The 19,868-nt window shown below is 32.0% G+C and overlaps 1 protein-coding gene and 1 long non-coding RNA gene across 4 annotated transcripts; one reads left to right on the top strand and one right to left on the bottom strand.

Moving 5' to 3' along the window:
- Positions 1 to 1,444: 1,444 nt before the first annotated feature.
- LOC121129695 (uncharacterized) lies at positions 1,445 to 6,560 on the bottom strand. Of its 2 annotated transcripts, XR_011783620.1 has the most exons (5): positions 6,422 to 6,560; positions 6,031 to 6,255; positions 5,853 to 5,963; positions 3,093 to 3,187; positions 1,445 to 2,019 (listed from the first exon to the last, which is right to left on the bottom strand). It is a non-coding gene; the product is annotated as an uncharacterized lncRNA (long non-coding RNA). The 2 variants fall into 2 exon arrangements; XR_005868483.2 differs by lacking the exon at positions 1,445 to 2,019 and having other exon boundaries at positions 2,277 to 3,187.
- A 1,171-nt stretch (positions 6,561 to 7,731) lies between these two features.
- On the top strand, positions 7,732 to 18,247 carry LOC121129348 (uncharacterized). Of its 2 annotated transcripts, none has more exons than XM_040725062.2 (8): positions 7,732 to 8,176; positions 8,447 to 8,569; positions 8,626 to 8,967; positions 12,095 to 12,167; positions 15,237 to 15,420; positions 15,866 to 16,113; positions 16,627 to 17,142; positions 17,212 to 18,247. In XM_040725062.2, the coding sequence occupies exons 1-8, from the start codon at positions 8,102 to 8,104 to the stop codon at positions 17,340 to 17,342; spliced, it is 1,692 nt and encodes a 563-aa protein (XP_040580996.1). In that variant the 5' UTR covers positions 7,732 to 8,101; the 3' UTR covers positions 17,343 to 18,247. The 2 variants fall into 2 exon arrangements, with proteins under 2 accessions (XP_040580996.1, XP_071749460.1); XM_071893359.1 differs by having other exon boundaries at positions 7,953 to 8,177; positions 8,439 to 8,569.
- Positions 18,248 to 19,868: the final 1,621 nt, after the last annotated feature.

Raw genomic sequence — 19,868 nt, 5'->3', positions numbered from 1 at the left:
ATATTCTACATAATATTACATAGTATTGACACCAATCGGAGATCTATGATTCTTGAGAAATTTGAATAACATCTTCTACATAATATAAAAACAGTCATAAAAATTCTTTTTAATATATATTTTTTGAGGATCTTGATGTGTCCGATAAGGTACGTACTTCTATATGTATAGTCCAATGTCATATGAAAAATCATTTATATTGTCTAGCTAAGTTCCACTTCTAACTACTTTTAAAGGGGTCATATCTACATTTATGACGTCCGGAAAAAGTAACATTTTTGCACACACACCCCTCCCCCTGTCTGTGTTTGTGCAAAACTTGATATCCCTTTAGATTGGACGTCCTAAATTTGGATGTCCCCCCTCACTTGTTAATGTTTGATATTACCTTTACTTAAATTGGTTGTAGTATTATTAAAATTAATAACCCACCAATCTAATCAAATGGATTCTCTTCTTGCAGCCTTGCCCTCCAATGATTGAACAATGTTTTAGTTCTCTTCGGGTGACTCTTTAACTCGTATTGTACAGGCAGGCAGATTTTAACAAAACACGCAACTATTCATAGTCTATGGCGTCACTATTTCTAGAATGATCAATTTAATACATCGTATCGACTCCAGGGCAAGAAAAACAGATTTTGACAAAACAGACAACCACTCATAGTCTATTACGTCAATATTAAAAGCGTGGTCAAAGTCAAAAATCAATCGTACACGCGTTATGGTATAACCTTGTATTTCTATTAACCTTGGTATATATGTCAAAATGATTGAACTTTTCAAATGATTCATATTTCCATGTTAGCACCACATGTCTTAGCTATCAATTTCACCTAGACACCATTGATTTGTAATCAAAGAATAATTTAGACAATTTCAATTAAAGAAAAAAGTGATGTGGGATCAAATAGGTGTAACAGACTTTTTCGTGCATAATACAAAAATTGATAATATTTCCCAAATTAAAAAATTGAGAGTTTTTCTAAATTTAAGACTCTCACCTATATTTTGATACTAAAGATAATTATGTTTAAGCTAACCATTTTGTGTAAAAGTCCATTTGAAAAAAAAAAAAAAAAAATGATAGTCAATTTTAATGTATGATGAATTTCCCGTGTTTTATTTTATATTCAGGAAAAAAGCAATATCCCAATCCCAAGATTTTATGCCTCGTAATTTTGGTTTACAAAGCAGATTTTCTTCTGCTATTACATATAAATTGTAATTGCATTGGGAACTGTTAAGTGATGATGTGTTTAAAAAAATATATATGGGACCTCATAACTTCTGTAGACTTCTATTAGAATATATGAATCTTGTTGTAATTCCCAAACTTATTAATCCGGGAATCATCATCTAAATAACTAAATTGCTTATTAAATATTAGTCTTATGAAGATATAAGATCTCTGCACAAATAAATTAACTACAGAGAATCACTAATTGTTTGCCATACAAGCTAATTATAAACTCTTTTATTGAATACAATAGTTAAAATATAAGAAAATAATAATTCGAGTGTTTCAGTATTGATTTGTCAAAAACCTTATTTTTAATATCAGCTGCCTGTTATATGATTTTAGAGGTAGAAAATGAATAACTTCTACAAAGGCCTCAAAAATTAGAAAATTTTAAAAGCCGTTTTCCCTTCACATATTTTTATGGCAAACTTTTGCTGCAAAAGTTGTTAATTCAACAATTTTCAACACTTTTTATTCAATATGTCACCCTCCATTCTGAATGATAGCTTCAATACGGGGACGAATAGAAGCAGAGCTGACCTTTATGAAGTCCGAGGATAAGCTGTTCCACTCCTCCGTGATCATGGCCTTAGGGGTATCGGCATTCGGGTAAGAAGTCTTGTTGCCCTCCAAGACGAAGACTGCAAGTCGGTCGAGCAGAAGGTAGCAAAGTTATCCCTGAGTAAATGCTTCACTTCCTTGGACGTGTGACCTAAAGATGACCTCGTAGAGCAATACAATTTTACATAGGTCATTTTCATACCATGAACGCACTCCCTGTAATCGAAATAGAAAAAAGTTCAAAATCAAACCACTCTATTGTATTTATACTTGATATCATGATGATGGTATAATAAACAATAGCACCTTTGAGAGAAGCCCTCATAAAAAACAATTTCTCAACCCTTCTTTATATTATACATTTGCCAAAAAAACAATAACAAAAAATGAGGTATAATACTTAGGTAATATACATAGAGATTATTATTATTATTGCAAATATTGTATACCTCATAAAAATAATAAAACAAATAAACTTTTGAAGCAAGGACAACCTAATTACAAGTTATTATTCCGGAGATACAACATATTATAATAATCTATGTATTAAAAAAGATTGAGGCTATCTTATTCTAATTATATGAACATACATACATATATTGCATGAAAATAGATAAGTTAAAGAAAGAAAAATCATATTCTGTATTATTATAATAAATAATAGTGATGCATCATACACAAGGCTCAGTAGTAGTAGATTTTGTAAGTACATTAATTAAAAACGATTTAAAAAATTGAAATTTGTTACATTGATGGTGGAACATGTGAAGAGGATAATTACATGGCGTTAAACAAAAATGAAGGAACATCGTTGTTTCAAGACTAGTAAGGTATGTGATATGTACATATAATAACACAATGGATAAGCATTATACCTAATATAATATGTACATGGAGTAAAGGGCTAAGTAAACGACAACAATACAGTCTCATTTAGTGATATATATATATAGAACATAAGTTTGTATTTTCAAACAATCTAACTTTTATAAAATAAATTAGAACTTGGCAAATGAACTAGATTGATTTTTTCCCCTACTCTATTTACGCCCATATTCAATTTAATTTGTCCGTAGGTACACATATAGTATACAAGCCATATTAATCTTGCATGACTTGATACTATCTCTCTCTTTTTCTCTCAATAGATACACTTCTCATATCTCTTCATATAAGGAGTTATTGTATGCTAATTTTTATTATTTTTTCGTTGTTAGATCAAATGAGTAAACTCTTCTACTTGGATTAATAATAATATTTCTTGTTTTGGTATAATGTATATTCCTTACAATAGAGAAAATAATCTTTTTTTATGCTGTTCCATTCGATCAGATTGTATCATTTTCATGCCTGTACCTTGAGAGCGTTTCCAATCCATTATAATCTATAAGAAAAAATGTTATTAAAAAACGATATATAAAAATAGATTCAAGTAGTAATATTTTTAAGCAATGTCGGATATAAGGGCCTAAACCAGAGCCCTCTAACCTTTGCATATAATGGGCCGCATTCCCACTTGAAATATTTAAAAAGGGCTTATCTATTTCAAATTTAAGCCAAATTTCAAAGTAAAACTCCTTCATAAAAGGCCAATTTGTCAACCCTGTTCAGAGGCGTCTGCAAGATTATATTTGGGGGGGGGGGATCTTTTATAAAAAAAATCCAAAGCTAAAAACCACAAATAGAAGTGAGAAGGAGTAGTGGCTCGCACTTAAATATTAAGCGCCCCGCGGATTGGACATTCCTAGCCTAAACAATCACATCTATAAGGAAATTTAAATCATTTTTTAATTAAAATGAAGGAAAATGGTTAATTATTGTAGTGCAAGACTCGACAGCCACGCTAGCCCAAGGCTAATACAAAACAAGACAAGCTATCCAGGCTGGCATGTATCTAGCCCGTTTGGCTACTTAATGCCTTACCTAAATTTAATGGTACTTTTTATTAAGTACAAATTGTATTCCACAGAAAATATATTACCTTCTATTTGTACTTCTAAACCTTGGTTTATTTTAAACCAATAGTACCTCTATACTAGTCTTAAAAATTATCAAATATTTGTGATATTATGAGCTAGAAAAAATAAATGACCAGCCCTGTTGGCTAATTTTAATTACACTACAGTCCTGCTGTAGTGAATTTGGATATCAAAATAGTACTAACTAATAGAAGAACTTACACCTTTGTAGTTTATTCAAAATGTACCTCTATACATTCTTATTTACATAATGTAACCAATAAATTAACTTTAGCCTAACGACCACCTGTTTTAAATATGTAACCACACTAAGTGGGCATATCCAGTTTTCAAATTTAGAATTGTTACAGGATAGGAAATTAAGGGGTCGCTTTTTAGTTTCCATTGTCATATTGCTTAATATAGGTTTGACTATATTTCATTGTCAAGGATCCTAATTTTCTCGTCCCTAATCAATCCTAACATAGTTCATATGAATACTCAGTACCTTTAGTATTTGATTAAATTAATCAAATATCAATGTTTATCTTTGGCATAAAGTAGTATTCAATACTGGTCTTGTTAAATTATTTACAGGCTAAAGTTCCATGTTTTTTTTTTTTAATTTTGACAAATGACAATTTAATTTAATAAATATATCAAATCTAGACCACCAAGATGGTTTCACTTTGGTTCAAGATGCAATCTTCAACATTAGTGAAAATATTTTTTTTTAAGAATCAACTTATTTAAATGAGGTGTGGAAGAAAACCTTATAACACTAAAAAAGGTCATTATACAAAAAATGTTATATCATATTAAGATTTAATTAAAGCGGTTCTTATTGTCAAGGAGAGAGTCATTTTATTTTCATCACCCGTCAGATCAAAATTAAAATTCTAAGACATTAACCAAATCAAGGGTTGTGTTGGTATTGACCAACATGGTCATCTAAAAAGTTAGATGTCATTTTATAATTTCTGAATGTGGCCTTCAAATATATAATTAGTTGGCACTGGAATAAATGTACCTAGATGATATCATGGCGGTGTTACTTGAAGTACATGAGTAATTACAAAAACTGTCATTTTTATCAGTTATAAATTCAAAATGATTGTCATTCAAAAAACTAGATAGATTTGCGTTATTATTGAATGCAATTTTTATTCCATAAGATTGTATCTTATGGAATACTTTACATCCCATAGTCATCCAATTAATTATTTTTAGGTAATGTGTCCCTTAAAAAATGGGGGTAAATTACTTTTAAAAAGGTATAATAAACCCTTTTTAATGTTAATATTGTGTAATTGCTTCATCACTTATTAATATAGCTCATATTTTCAGACTACACATGTTAGATAAATCTAAATGATTCTTTCAAACATGATCCCTCTCATCGACCTTTAACAAAACAAACAAAAGTATGTTACTATTTTTGTATAAAGGATGAGCTTCAATATGGAAGAGCAATTAAAAGTTGTACTCAATATCGATAGATATATTTTTTGTACGTTGAAGGGTAGTTTTTTTCATCACATGACTATATTTCATCCAAAAAGGTGCTTAACATACGTAACAAAACGTAAATGCCTATGTAATAATTTCCCAATTAAAAATCAATTTTAATCAACCATTAAGTAAATAATATACAAAGTGTGCCTCGTAAAAACAAATATCAATTTGTATACGTTATTTTTCCAACACAGAGAGAGCAGAACAACATTTCTGTTGTCTAATGCACTAAAAGGTATCCCCCTACCTTTTACCTCTCTCTGACTACGCATTAGTAATAATAGTCATAATATGTAATAATTTCCCTTTAGTACCATATTGTGGCTGGTTGAGGGACATACAGGTATTAACACCCAGTCATAAGGAGTTTATAACCGTACCATAAACTTTTTTCCTTCTTTTTCTCTTTACTAAAAATATTCATTCAAAATAGATATATGACTGCAATTATAAATCACATTTTTTGTTTTTGTTTTTTGAAAGAACGAACGAACGAACGTAAAGTAAATCAGATAGAGAATATATCTTTAAAACAAAAAAAAAAAATACAATTATAATTTCTATTATTTTACTAACCTATACAGTACACATAAAAAGTATACCAGAGAATCGAATACACTTAAAACATTTGAAATACGAGTAAGCTTCAAGGAAGAGATATACGTATAATAACGAATTGATGCTACTCTGAAAAAGTAGTAATGTGTAAATAAAATGGCTTAAAGTAATAAAGCTCAATGCATTGACATAGCACCTAGAATCCACCACAATAGTAGTGATAATAGTATGCTCAAAGTTAGCATTTTAGGGCCTTTGTGTACTACAATTTGCCACTCCAATGCTTAAGATTTAAATGATAATCGAAAGTGTATGAATTCCTTTTAATAAAGCTCCATTTATTGACGCAGCATCCAGGAATAATTGTTTCCTCAATCGGTGGTACAGGGTAGGATTTATAAATATCCGGGAAGGGATCATTCTAGAAACAAAGGCAATATTAATATATTATGTGAATAGTTCTATATATGAAATAATTCTGGACATTGGGGAGTCCTAATGCCGTCAGTCCTTAACCCTCCACGACAACGTATCAATACAAATCCCCATAATCCAGAGAGATCATAAATTTTGCTAGGGTTATTCACCTCTTATAATTTCGAAAATAGGTGGATTTATCTCTTCCGTAAAGATAACTCCGGAGAGAATCAATTTCCTTACTCCTTCTGATATTATTTTTCAATTAATATAATACCACCTGTAAGTTGTAATAGAGATGGATCGAGTTCAAAAATATCGGGCTACGAGGTGACGGATTTCGGGTCAATATATGAGAATCTTTACAATAAAAGGATTCCAATATATACTCATGAGAGCTAATATGTATAGAACATTCAAATGTAATAACTAATTGATTAAGTCAAATATCTCACAACAGGGGCACCCGAAGGAGGGTGTTTGTTTGCTCTGCTGCATAGTTCAGTCGAAGGACTAAATAAATTCTTCAAAATCTTTTACTTCTAATTCCTCATTAATTTTTGTCTTGGAAACGAAAAAAAAAATAGAATGACGTCATGGTTTATTTGCAAAGGAATTATTTTACATTAGAAATAAATGTGGGATTGGAAGAATCGGGCCACGGGTTTGGTAAAATGAGGTTATGTCTCGGGCTTAAACCGAATCCACCTCTAAGATATAACCAAATTCGTATCGATTAAAGTCCCTCTAGTGGAGAAAAATGAAAAAACTTTTGCTGCCATTTGAAGAGCTAGGTACATTAATAATAATAATAATTTTCTAGCTGCCTAGCTAGCTCGTTAATAATAAAAGTCTATTATACTAGATGGCGTCGTCACATCTTATCAATAATTATCTGTATATTTTTTTCTCTTCTCTCTCAAAAAGACCTCTGCCATAAATAACCTATAAATTCGGGTAAAATGCTCATTATATTTTTATTGTCATATTTAGAGAATAAGAGAGAGAGAGAGATGAACAGGTATTTAATAAAGAGTACTTTGGCCTTAGTTCATGGAGATAGGGGCGAAGAAAAGAGAAGAAGAGAGATTTGAATATTTATTATGTATTGCTTACGATCTGAATATATTTATTATAGGAACTAAGTAACCTTTGTTTTATAATACCGGCGCAGTCGGGTTATTACGCTCGATATCAAATTATGTACCATAATAATTTCTTGATGCGTTCGTTCTTACTTGTTGATATAAAACTTCTTATAAAACGTGTTTTTCATCATATCAAAATTCATTGCATTGGTCGACGGTGTTTATTTTTTTGATATCGAAGAAAGAAGAAGTAAAAAAGAGGAGGAGGAGGAGGAGTTAGATTTAAAGTACTTTGATATCAAAAAATAAGAGGCACCCCTCTTATCAAGTTTTTTTTTTTTTTTTCTTCTCTCTCTCTTCTTATATAAAATGAGAAGAGAGAGAAAAAGCTTGCCGGGAAGCGCAAGAAAAAAAAGAGTGGAAGGAGGAGCGTGAATATGAAGTTACTATATGTAGTAGGAAGTAACGGCGGCGATGCGCTGGCGCGGAAGCGTGCTTTTTATCATTTTATTAATTCCGTGAAAGATTTTCTTTTTTTTTATATAATGTTATTACGATTCGCGCAGTTGACGACGCGCACTCCTCGTTATTTATTAATTTTGTTATTTATTTTATCAATTGATTTACGTCACAGTAGAGGAGTAGTGAAGTGAAAATAGTGCTTGTGATTCTTCGTCTCTCCCTTTTCTTCTCTTATTTACTTCTGCAAAGTAAATAAAACACTTTGTTTTTTCATTCATCGTTCTGTCTGAAGACTCTCCAATGGAGACCCTAGGGGCTGCAGCGACGCAATTAGGGGCTTATATGCAGCAAAATCGATTGGACAAAAGGCATCAAGTAAGGATCACCCCGTGTTCTATTGCTCTGAATAATTACGTATTTATATTTGCATTGACAAATGATCGTTAGATTATTATTATTATTATGAACGTGGTGTTGTGTTGAATTTGTAGGAAGGGGCATCTGCTTCCATCTGCGTAGAAGAAGGATATCTCGAATCCTCCTTCTCCTCGTGTCCCTCTCTCATCTTCTTCACACCATGTTAACAGGATTTCTTAGACATCTAAAAAAAAAAACTAATTTTCTTTCCAATTTCTGGCATTTCAGTCCGGAGATGAGGATCCAGTGAGTGAAACGGAAATGTCCCGTGATGGCGATTCTCCAGACACCCTATCCCGAGTTCCGCCTTCAGATGTAGATCCAGACACTCTTGATAAACTTCGAAGACAGGTAATCCATCCTTGCCCGCCTCTCCCTTGTGCATATTCTACAATCCTCTTTTATAGGAACGTGAAGAGCGAGAAGAGATTGAGAAGGAGCTCCGAGCTCAAGACAATAACGTTAATAAAGGAGGAGTTCCTCCTCTCCCTCTGGGTCTAGAGGGGCTTGAGGCGTTTCGTCGACAATATTTAGCATCTCCACTCTCAAATTTAACTCGAATGCCTCCTGGCTTCCCAGGCCTCATTCCTCCACCTCCTCCCATTCCGCAAACACCTCCAGAGAGAGTTCTGCAAGAGACCTCTTATAAATCCTCTTCTGCAAATACTCCAAATTCATCTCAACATTCTACACCCTCCTCCGAGTTTTCCTCACAGCAAAATTGGAGTTTTGAAGAGCAGTTTAAACAGGTTTGTCCTCGTCACCCATTATTCTAGATAATTAATATATATATATATATTAAAGGGAGGGAAAGGTAATCATGAGAAGTTGCTGTAGAAATCTATTTTCTTTATGCTGTACGTTTGTAGGGAAAATGTCTTGAAAATAAAGGAAGAGTGGAGAGAAGAGAAGGTGGGGGGGGAAGTTATCAGATTACAAAGTTGTATTGAATTTCTTGGCTATTCTCTGATGGCCAAATGTTGTTGTTCTCTTAAAAAAGAGATTTATCCATCTATTAATACATATATATATATATTCATTCTTATATTGATTGATTACTAATGAATCTTCCCCATACTTTATGACATAGGGTGCGTGAGAGAGAGAGGTCAATCAGTTAATTGATTGGGCCCATTTGGTGTATGAGCAGAAACAGTTCTCTGCTGCTCTCCTCTTCATCCATTGGGGAGGGAGAATCATTGCGTATTATAACCATAACTTTGACAAATTCATGCAGATGTTTCCCCTATACACATTATTTATATGCCTCAAGAGAGGACTGACCATCGGGCTATGTATGAATTGAAACTAAATGTATAACAGCTGCTTCTTCCTAGTTTGTATATTATGTGTTTTTTTACGTCTAGGATGATGTTCGTTTTGTGTGTCTTGCAATTATGTATAGGTAAACATTTTTGATGAAACTTTGGACAAGGCGGAGAAGAAAGGTTGCAAAGCTTTGTGACTTTCAAATTAGAACCATTTATGTTAATGAATGCGGATGTTTTGTGTGCTGTTATTAGAGGCCGAGGGAATAGTTTAATGAGGGGAGAGAGAGAGATAAATAATCCCTCTTTCTTTTGGGAATGCTTTCTTGTTTCTTCTGAGTAGACTTCTTAAAAATAAATGTGTTGTTTAATACTATGATTTTACTCTTTTTCTTATTATTATTTTGTTGAATAATGGTACGTTATTGTTTTCTTAAGTAGGAAAATAATAAGAAGTATTTTCCGTTCATCTTCCCATTTTAGATAAGAAAGTTTGAAGAAAAAAAAAAAAAGAGTATTTCTTCCTTCTTCCGTTTTCTTATAGTATTTTATCTATCGATTTTCTTACATACAATCTATACCTCAATTTTTGTTGTTTATACTACTCTATGCTCCCAATAAGAAGAGTATTGAAAACATGGCATAGTAATATAAGAAAGGCTCCTTCTGTCTTGACTCCCTGAATACTGAATGCCTTTCAAAACGACTTTTTCATCTTATACAAGTTATACTACATATGCATAGAAGAAAAGCTTACAAATAGAATGACCAAGGATTCATGAATAGCCCTTGATGTCTCTATTATTTTGTTTGGATAATATAAAGTAGTTTAGGAGAAGCAGGTGTTGCTGAGTCTCTTCCTATACCCCTCTTATTCAACCACCGCCAGCAAATTGATGATTTCTTCATTAAGGGACTGCATTGTGAAGGTACTAACATGAGTCCTAATTAAATAGTATGGGTCTTTTTTATTATTTGATTATTTTTCTACACTCCCGCCTTGAGTGTGTGTGTGTGTGATTAGGGATTTGTGCTTCATACATAGATAGTTTATAGACGTTGTTTCATGTTTTTTTTTCCAATTTCTTGGAAAGAGTCCAACATATTGAATTCATCCTCTTGTCAATGAAGATTTTCATTACTTTTATCAGTACATATTACACGTTTATAAATATGTATTTATTGTGTTTTTTACAATATTAAATATACTCTGTTCACATGTTTTTCCGCCTTGCTTTTTACTCTAGATACGTTTGTATGTATGCTTTGCAGATAATATTATGGTCATATTACATGCTATATTTCGTAGTAAGCACAAAAATTGATTAACCCCTCATTCGTCCTCCTCCGGATGGCTGTGGTGTTAATATATTAATTTTCAGAAATAGATATAATAACGGATCAGAATCCCTACAATATTTTTTTTTGAGGAGCTTAAATGATAAAATTAACGCCTGAATGAGCTAGATATTTGTACATATATATTATAGAGAGATTAAATGAAGAGTTATTAGTGTTCTATTGGGAGTATTATATGTAATTTTAACCTCTTGTAACCGTATTGTCTGTCCTTGGAGTTTCTTATAAGAAAGAAATGGCAGAAATTCGTTCAAATATACATATTCCTCAAATCAGTTGGAACTCATTTTAATATTTTTTGAATTATCAGCATGTGTGCATTCATAATTAATTATTTAACTCTTTAAACAATATGCTAATTTTTTTTTGTATTGAACTGACTTCCAAAAAATATTACTAATATACTAATAATATACATAATTTATAGTGAGAGAGAGAGATCGTCTCGATCCATTTTCATACAACTAATAATAATTGTCGTTGTTATTATAATTTATTTTTTGTCAAAAAGTAGAGAGAATGTCATTTATTTAATATCTGCAACATATACTCCTAATATTGAAAAGTCATTAGTAAAAAAAAAAAAAAATAATCTACTGTCCATAAATTTTATTTTCTTCTTGAAAAATCATTTATAATAACTCAATGTATATGTGATATCGTATGCATGTTGTATTTTGCTATGAAAAATTTACTTTTTTCATTTTCAAGAATACGTCATTTAATATGTACAAGTTATATGAGATCATTATCAGTTTCTTTGCAGATACATTAGGGGATAGAAGGTCAAATAAGCTTCTAATTGAATTTAATAATGCTTATGTGTATATAAAAACTTTTTTTCTTCTTCTTAGAGAGAGAGAGAGGAATATTTGATGATAGATAGGGCTGCCGTATTTTGTTCGTTCATAATACTCTTGACATGTTTGCGTGATATAAAGTAATTATAACGTGTAATAAAGTTATGTGGAATAATTTTGTTTTTGAGGGGTAAAAATGATTAGATTCTGTCTACTACTATGGGCTTTGTACTCTTAGTAGAACTATTATTATTATAACAGAATTGGGGAATGAAAGAGAGATTAAGGGGTTTGTCTATTAAAAATAAAAAATAGAGGTCATTCAAGCGAAATTAATCCGTAAGCCAGTAGTTGCTTCTAACAGCAGTTGAATATTATAATACCCACTAAATAAGATATCCCTTCATCATTTTAATATATATATATATTTTTTTTCTCCTTTTTTTCAGCTTTACGAATTGAATGACGATCCTAAACGAAAGGAATTCCTGGACGATCTCTTTTCTTTTATGCAAAAACGAGGTAAGGAAGGACTTTTAGTGTATAGTAGTGTGTGTTCTACATGATTTTATAATTAAAAACTATTTACGACCCTTCAAAAAGAGAAAAAAGGAATGTGTTCGCCTTCCTTTTTTTTCTTAAGAATCAAAAGAGGATGATTCTTATTTCTTCTTCTTATTGTGTTACGAGAATCGTCCTCACATTTATTCCTACTACCAAACACATCCACCACCCTCGGAGAAGTAGTAATATACTGATGAATTGTCTCTTTTATGACCTCTTATTATTTTTGTGTATATCGAAGTTAGTAACATTATGGATGAGATGGGGGGGTGAAATGTGTAACGAATCTCTTTTCCTTTGGGTCGTCTTTGTTTTGATGCTCATTTGCTTCAAAAGTAGACCTTACAAAGAATCAATATCTTATTATATTATATTATACTTATAATATGTGGGGGATTCAACAATAAAACATTTTAGTTAAAAGTTATTCCCCTTCCGAAGAACCTTTCAGAACGTGCTGATACACATTAATAAAAAAAATCGGGCAATTATTATAACATGATCAGATGTAAAAAAACCAAAAAAAATACTAATAACAGAGTCAAGACTCTAAAATTCACAATTCCTTCCCAAAAGTTTCATAATATCTAATAATGATTATTTTCAATGTGTTCAAATAGTTTGTTGATATTTTTGTGTAGTATCGTACCAAATCCACTCCATATTGCCATTCATAATCTGAAACATTTGGAATCCTCCAGGGGTTGATAGATGCACAACTTGTTCGCAATAAGGGCTTTGGCATTAGACAAAGCAAAAAACCAATCCCTTTAAATTTACTTCATATATAAATATACAGCCTAATATTTGCTCATGAATTTTTGATATAGTTTAATAACTTTTTATGAGACTTTTATTGGCCTCGATATGATGGCCTTCCATGTATAATCTGTCAATTTCTCTTTTTTGTTTTGTGACGATTAATTTTGGCTTCTTTGAGTGGAATTTGCGCACCTCCAATTCCAAAGGGCTATTAAGAATAATTTGTTGATACAAATTGACGATAATTACTCAACACTCAATTTGTGTGGTGTAAGGGCTCCTTATAGAGCATTCAATTTTGAGAGGAGACATTATTTTATGTTTTTTGGAGCTTGTATTTGTGTTCTTCTGTAAATTATCCACAATTTCCATCAGCAAAATATACATATTACCCTTTGCGCCTGTCGGAATTTGCACTTAAAAAAAGTTAAAATTGATCGTAACAATAAAAAAAAAAAAATGAGAAATTGATACCTATATTTTAGTTGAAAGGTCCATGTCAGGGCCAATATAAGTATTTTAAATCAAATAAAGGTTCGAAACTCTAGCTAAAATACTTTGATATCCTAAATCATACCACATATTTGAATAGAAAGCCTTTATTTGACTCAAATATGTCTTATTACATATTGTGGAGTACTTATATATGAAGTAAATCTTCTTAATTTGGTTAATATTGTTTTTATGTTAACGTATCACATATAAGAAGATGTATATTAGTCTTGAGACTCGGTCCAGTACATTTCTCAGACCGTGGACCAATTCTTTTCCGTTTCACTTTGAGGACCGATTTTGATTCGGCCTCATAATATGAGAGACCATTTATTTCTTCATCTAGATCAACTGTCACTCATTTTTTGCAAAAAAAATCTCATAAGTACACGGTAAGTTCTAGAACAAATACTGTATACATCCAAGAGACGGCGGGATCAACATTAATCCGAGCTATCTCTGTTTAAACTTTGTATAACGTCATCGTTCTTGAAAAAACATATGATGTCATGTAATAAACCATTTATCTGTAAAATCGGTCAGTACCTATTTATTTGGGACCGAATTGTTATATGAGACCGGTCCAGACCGAGCTTTTTTGTTGGAGCGAATTAGTTCGGTCTAACAAAAAATATAACGGGGAAACCCAACACTTCTATATATATAGTATGGTAAATCCTTTTTCTGTACCAAATATGTATGTGTATATTACAACATCCTGTAAAGGAACTCTAATAAAAAGTGATGGAATCCTCTAAAGAATTTCATTCGACTCTCCTTAAGCCTCATAAATACCTTAAGGTGATATATTGAAAACTTTATTATTGTGTTATCATCTCATCAAATGAATGATTCCGACTCGACTGGTGTGTGTGTGTGTGTGACGGAAGATCCTTAAGTTAAGTTTGCCCCCACTGTGAGTTTATCTTATAAATAAGTGAATAATAATATTATTTATTCATGGGGCTTTTCTTCTTCTTCATTTTATTAAGTGTTCTTGTTGTACAACATTAGAATAACATGTAATGTATACAAGGAGAGGAATATTTGTCACGAAATATTTTGCCAAAGGATCATTTGTCTTGTATATATTATTATTATTATATGTATTGGGTAGAAACTTTAATATAAATAGTTGTAAGTGAAAGAGAAGAAAAATATTTAAAAGAAGAAACAACACACATTTTCTGTCTTCTCATGTTTTAATATTGGAAAAAGCAAACATTTAAAACATAAATTCCTCCTTATTAAAAAGGGAAATACATATACATATATATATATATATTTTAAATACACAACTAATTAATCTACAAAGAATTTCATCATTTAATTACATAAAATAATTTATGTTTTTTCTTAAAGGAGTACATAGCCCATTTTTCTCTTTTTAACGATTTTTAATTTTATTTTTTTGGGAGGAGTTGATGGAGAGATGTACTGCCATAAATTATGTATATGTAAGTAACTATGTATTTATTGTGGATAGTTACTACAATTGACCATTTTGTAAATATAAAAATGGAATAAAAAAATTATATCTGATAATAACTTAAATCGTGGTAAACTTCCAGCTCTCTTTTCCTCCTCCCTTCTTCTTCAACCACTATAATTTATGATCAAAAGACGTTATAATAAAGAATTACTTAGAAGGAAATGTATGCTAAGTGCAGAAGCGTTTCATAGAATCCCCCCTTATATATATATATATATATATTATAATCAACTTCTGTTTCAAAAGCTTTGATTAAAAATGTTTTATGATCTCTTTTCTAGGAACGCCGATTAACCGATTACCCATCATGGCGAAGCAAGTATTGGATTTGTACGAATTATATAATCTAGTCTGTGCCCGTGGAGGTCTCGTTGAAGTGATAAATAAAAAGCAATGGCAAGAAATCATTAAAGGACTTAATCTTCCATCATCCATCACCTCTGCAGCGTTTACTCTTAGAACACAGTGAGTTTGATTGTTTGTTCAATGTGTAGATATGATTCTAACTTCCCCCGCCTCTAGGATTTATATTGACCCTAATTGAAACGGGAAATGACGTATAATTATCATTTTCCGATCAAGTTTTCTTATAATAAATGATAATATATCAATATTATAAGTACATACAGAGTAGTAGTCGTCTCTCAGAGTCTATCTATTTGAATCACTCAAAAGAAGATTTAAAACACGTAGCCGTACAAAAAAACAAAACATAATAAATTCTACTTCATATTTGTTATTTTAAAATTATTGATTAATGATGAATCTATTTTTTTGTGTCGTTTTGTTCTTCAAAGAAGGAATGAAAGAAAGATAGATAGAAAATAATAGATATTTATTTACTCTGCTCTGATAGCCAACAACATATATTGTACGTGTATATATTTTCTTATGCTATGTTACATTTCAGATACACCAAGTACATTTATCCTTATGAATGTGAAAATAAAAAATTAAGTCATCCCAATGAATTACAATGTGCCATTGAAGGGAATCGTCGGGAGGGTCGTCGCTCTGGATATGAAAGTTACAACATGTTTTCTCCTCATCACAATAATCGATCTCCTTCCATGCCTCTTCCCCCTACGTCTCTTGGTCCGCATTTATCAGCTTCCATGCGGCCAAATTTTAATGGGAGCATGTTTCCTGGAAGTTTAGGTAGAGTTTTTATTTTAGTTATTAGCTTTTCATTGGTCGCTTTTATGTATGTACAATTTATTATGTATTCACTTGTAGTTGAATGTATACTTCTATTTTGGGGTCCATGATACATACATATGTATTATGATAATTGTTGGAGATATAAAAAGAAATGGAAATTATATAATTATTACTATTTCTATTATGTCTATGCTGATGATGCCTGAGTATGTATTTAGAGGGAAGAAGGAGGAGGCGGGTATTAAATCCATTTCTTATTTGCCTCAAGCGCGTCGAAGCAATTAAATTTATATACTTGCTACGATGTGAAGTATATTTATTTATTTCCTGAGGAGAAGAGGTGGTCTTCCCCCTAGGCTACAAGTTTATTTATAATATGCAAAAAATAATAATATTAACAACATGTACACAACTCTTTTTTGCTGCTTATATTTCTCTCAAGAATGGAATTGAGGATGATCATTCTAATTATAAATAAAAAACCAACCATTTTTCTCTCTCGTAACCCAGGTGGAAAGTCAAGCCCTCCAAGTGGAGGCTCTCCTCTCAACGCTTTGGAAATGACTCGACTCGCTCTTTTTAAAATGTACAACCAAGCAGGAGCCGCAGGTCTTCCTGGCCACGCCGGCCTTTCTCATCCCGCCATGCCTCCCTTCATTCCCGAACAGATCTCAGCTCCACCTCATAATAGTAATAGCGGCATCGGCGGTGGTGGACATGATCATGTTTCTCGACGTAAAAGCGCTGATGAATCACGGAGAAGTCCTCTACGTGTTGCCGCCCCTCGCGATGAAGATGAGGACCAACACAATCATCACTCCTCTTCCTCACATCATCCTCAACTACATCGTTCACATAGCAGTCGTATGGATGAAGACAGAACTACAGCAGCTGAAGACTCTCGTGTTTCTCCACCTCCAGTCAAGAGAGAACGAACAGAGGCATCGGTTGACACAAGGCAAAGTCCACCTGTTGGTGGTGGCAGTGGCTCTGTGGGTGGTGCGAACATTAAAATAGCGAATCGCGGTAAGAATCATTAATATCTTCTACTATTCAAGCTTACTCATGGATGTTCTTTTTGATTACTTTCTATAGGAGATAATAGTGACTCTTCATTGGTAGTATCCTTAGAAATTAACTCCGTTATGTACCAAGGTGTTCTCTTTGCTCAACCCAAGTCCAGCAACGATAATTCAGAGCGGAAAGAGAGCCAAATCTCAGAGTGAAGGAAGGAAATAATTATTGCTATTATTATTATTATCGTATATTAAATAAATCTTATTCAATTAGAACTCTTTTTTTTTTTTTTTTTTTTTTCTCCCTCTCTTCTCAATTAAATAAAGCTATCATAATTTATCTACCCACATTTTTAGTTCTTCCTTCACATATATCCATTATATATATATATTGATCGAAGAAACATTTATTTAAAAAAACACCATTTTAATTTAACAAGATCTCCGTTTATTCTGTAAAAATAAATAAATATTAAATTAGTAAGGTTTTGAGAGAAATAGAAGAAAAAAAAACCCCAAACCATTTGTATAACGTAGAATTCTTTTTTTTTTTTTTTTTTTTAAACTCACTGTATTATACATAACAATATATACCTATATAAAATACATTTTAGGCAGTCGTACCCATTATTTTTTGTACTCATCAAATGAGTTAATTAGTAAACCCCCCCACCTCCATTTTACTATCATCCCAAATGAAAGATTTTAGAACAAAATAAAAGCTCGTAAAGGTGTGTTTTGTGCCAAAGTTTGTGAATTTTTTTAATAATAATATATCATTACATATTTATACATAATTATATATTATATCATTTTTATAACTGTGATACATTTTTTTTTAAATCTCTCAAAGTATCTTCTTCATTCAATAATTAATAATTCCTCCTTCATTGGTTTAGATTGATATTATATAGAAATTTACGAAGAGATTCATTCCCTCACCCCCTTACCACTTAGGTATTACTCCTGCCCCCCTCCCTCCCCCTCTTCGTAGCGAAGAAGAAGGTAAAAAACCTTTTACGCTATTATTATTATTATAAAACAACACAATATAATAATTGCTCCCATGTACTATAATTGAAATATACAAAAATCTTTTTTCTTTCTTTTCCAAATTATATTTCTTTATTCTGCTTATAATATGTTATTTTTAATGTCTTCCTTTATGTACCTTCAGTTCTTCTTCATACCTGAGAAAATTACACGCTTACATATTATCAGTATCACTAACTAACTTAAGTTCGATGACATAGCATTAGCGTTAGGGCCCGATATAATATGTACATAAGAGAGGGGTCTGAAACGTTTACGAACTCAATCTGAAGATGGTAGCACTTTTAAATAAATAAAAACCTGTCAAATCTAGTGTTGTCGACCCTTATTTGTAGCTGAGAGCTCTAGTTACGTCCAGAGTTCTTGTTCAGTTCGGTCCTTGATGATCTCAATCAAATTAATTTTTTTAAATCAGATCTAGTACTTATAGTCCGAAGGACTCCTACTAAGAATGGTATGAATTAAATAAGGAGGAACACAACAGCTAGTCCTAGCTATCTTTTATTTTCTTGACTCCTAGCTAGGATTGAATAATGTAAGAAATATGAAACCAACTCTTAACATCTTGTCTCTTCGAAGGAGGACAACTTATGATGAAAATTCAGTAACTCAAATGACGTAGTTAGTAGTAACTAAGTCATTTTAGCTGTTGTAGTGTCCTTGAAAGACCGACAAGGACCGGTCCTAGGACTAAAATTATTTATTAGGACGGGACTGAGCACCGGACTGAGTTTTTTAGATTGATCCAAAACTACACATAGGAAAAATCACACTCCGATTGCCCAAAAATAATAATTTATCCCTATTCTCGATCACTGATCTAGCATCTGTGAATGTTTACTCACCAAAGTTTCACCATTTTGGACGCGCTCTGTTATGTAACAGTCGTTTGAGTGAGTGTTTTTGTCGAGTATCGAGCTCTCATTAAATATTAGTTTTTGAAAGTGTTACCTTTAAATAGATAGACATATAAAGGCTTGTTGTCTTAAAATTTGAGGCGTCTAAGTATATCCAAGTCGGAGTATTTGAGCCAAACAACAAAAAGTGTCACCTGAGCCATTATTTTGCAGAGAAAAATCCCGAGTACTAAATATTTCGAAGGGTTGCAGAGATGGGAACATCGCTGGGAGAAGACGTGTGTGTAGTGTCAAGGAGACGATGCTGAAAAATAATTTTAAAAACAACAGAAAAATTGTCTTGTATCTTTGTTGGGTTGGAAACTTTTCAGACCCTCTTCTTAATGTATATTCTCTGTGGAGAGTTGGAAGAGTCTGGAAAGCAGGGAGAGGGGAGGGGGAAGTTTTGAAATAAAATAATAGTATTTGAAGATACATTATTAAATAGGTAAATGCGTGAAAAAATATATTTTACAAAGGATTAAGAGCTACTCTGTATAATGGCGATTTTTAAAGAGGAAGCTCCTGTACTTATCTAGTGGACATAATATTTATATCGGGGAAAAATGTGTTATTATGCTAATTCTCCGCCAGATGGCGCATTTAAAACTAGCCATTAATTACATATATAATATACCATCTCTTTTTAAGTCCAATTTCGGTCCATTTAGAATGAATGAAAGTTCATGTTTATTTGAATAAATGCTATTTGAGATGTGTCTCAGAATTCCGATTCCTCCTACCTACTCTTGTTACTTTTTCCTTTCAAACTCGTATTTAAATTCCA

Source organism: Lepeophtheirus salmonis, chromosome 14 (genome assembly GCF_016086655.4).
Source record: "Lepeophtheirus salmonis chromosome 14, UVic_Lsal_1.4, whole genome shotgun sequence".
Taxonomy (NCBI): domain Eukaryota; kingdom Metazoa; phylum Arthropoda; class Copepoda; order Siphonostomatoida; family Caligidae; genus Lepeophtheirus; species Lepeophtheirus salmonis.
Note: the sequence above shows the minus strand (reverse complement) of the source record. Positions and strands in the feature narration are given on the sequence as shown.

Bases quoted from the DNA above. Each gene is read 5' to 3' on its own strand.
- LOC121129348 (XM_071893359.1), top strand. From the start codon at position 8,102: ATGGAGACCCTAGGGGCTGCAGCGACGCAATTAGGGGCTTATATGCAG. The intron at 8,178-8,438 runs TAAGGATCACCC...TCCAATTTCTGG, and splicing joins ATTGGACAAAAGGCATCAAG to CATTTCAGTCCGGAGATGAG. The intron at 15,421-15,865 runs GTGAGTTTGATT...GTTACATTTCAG, and splicing joins GCGTTTACTCTTAGAACACA to ATACACCAAGTACATTTATC.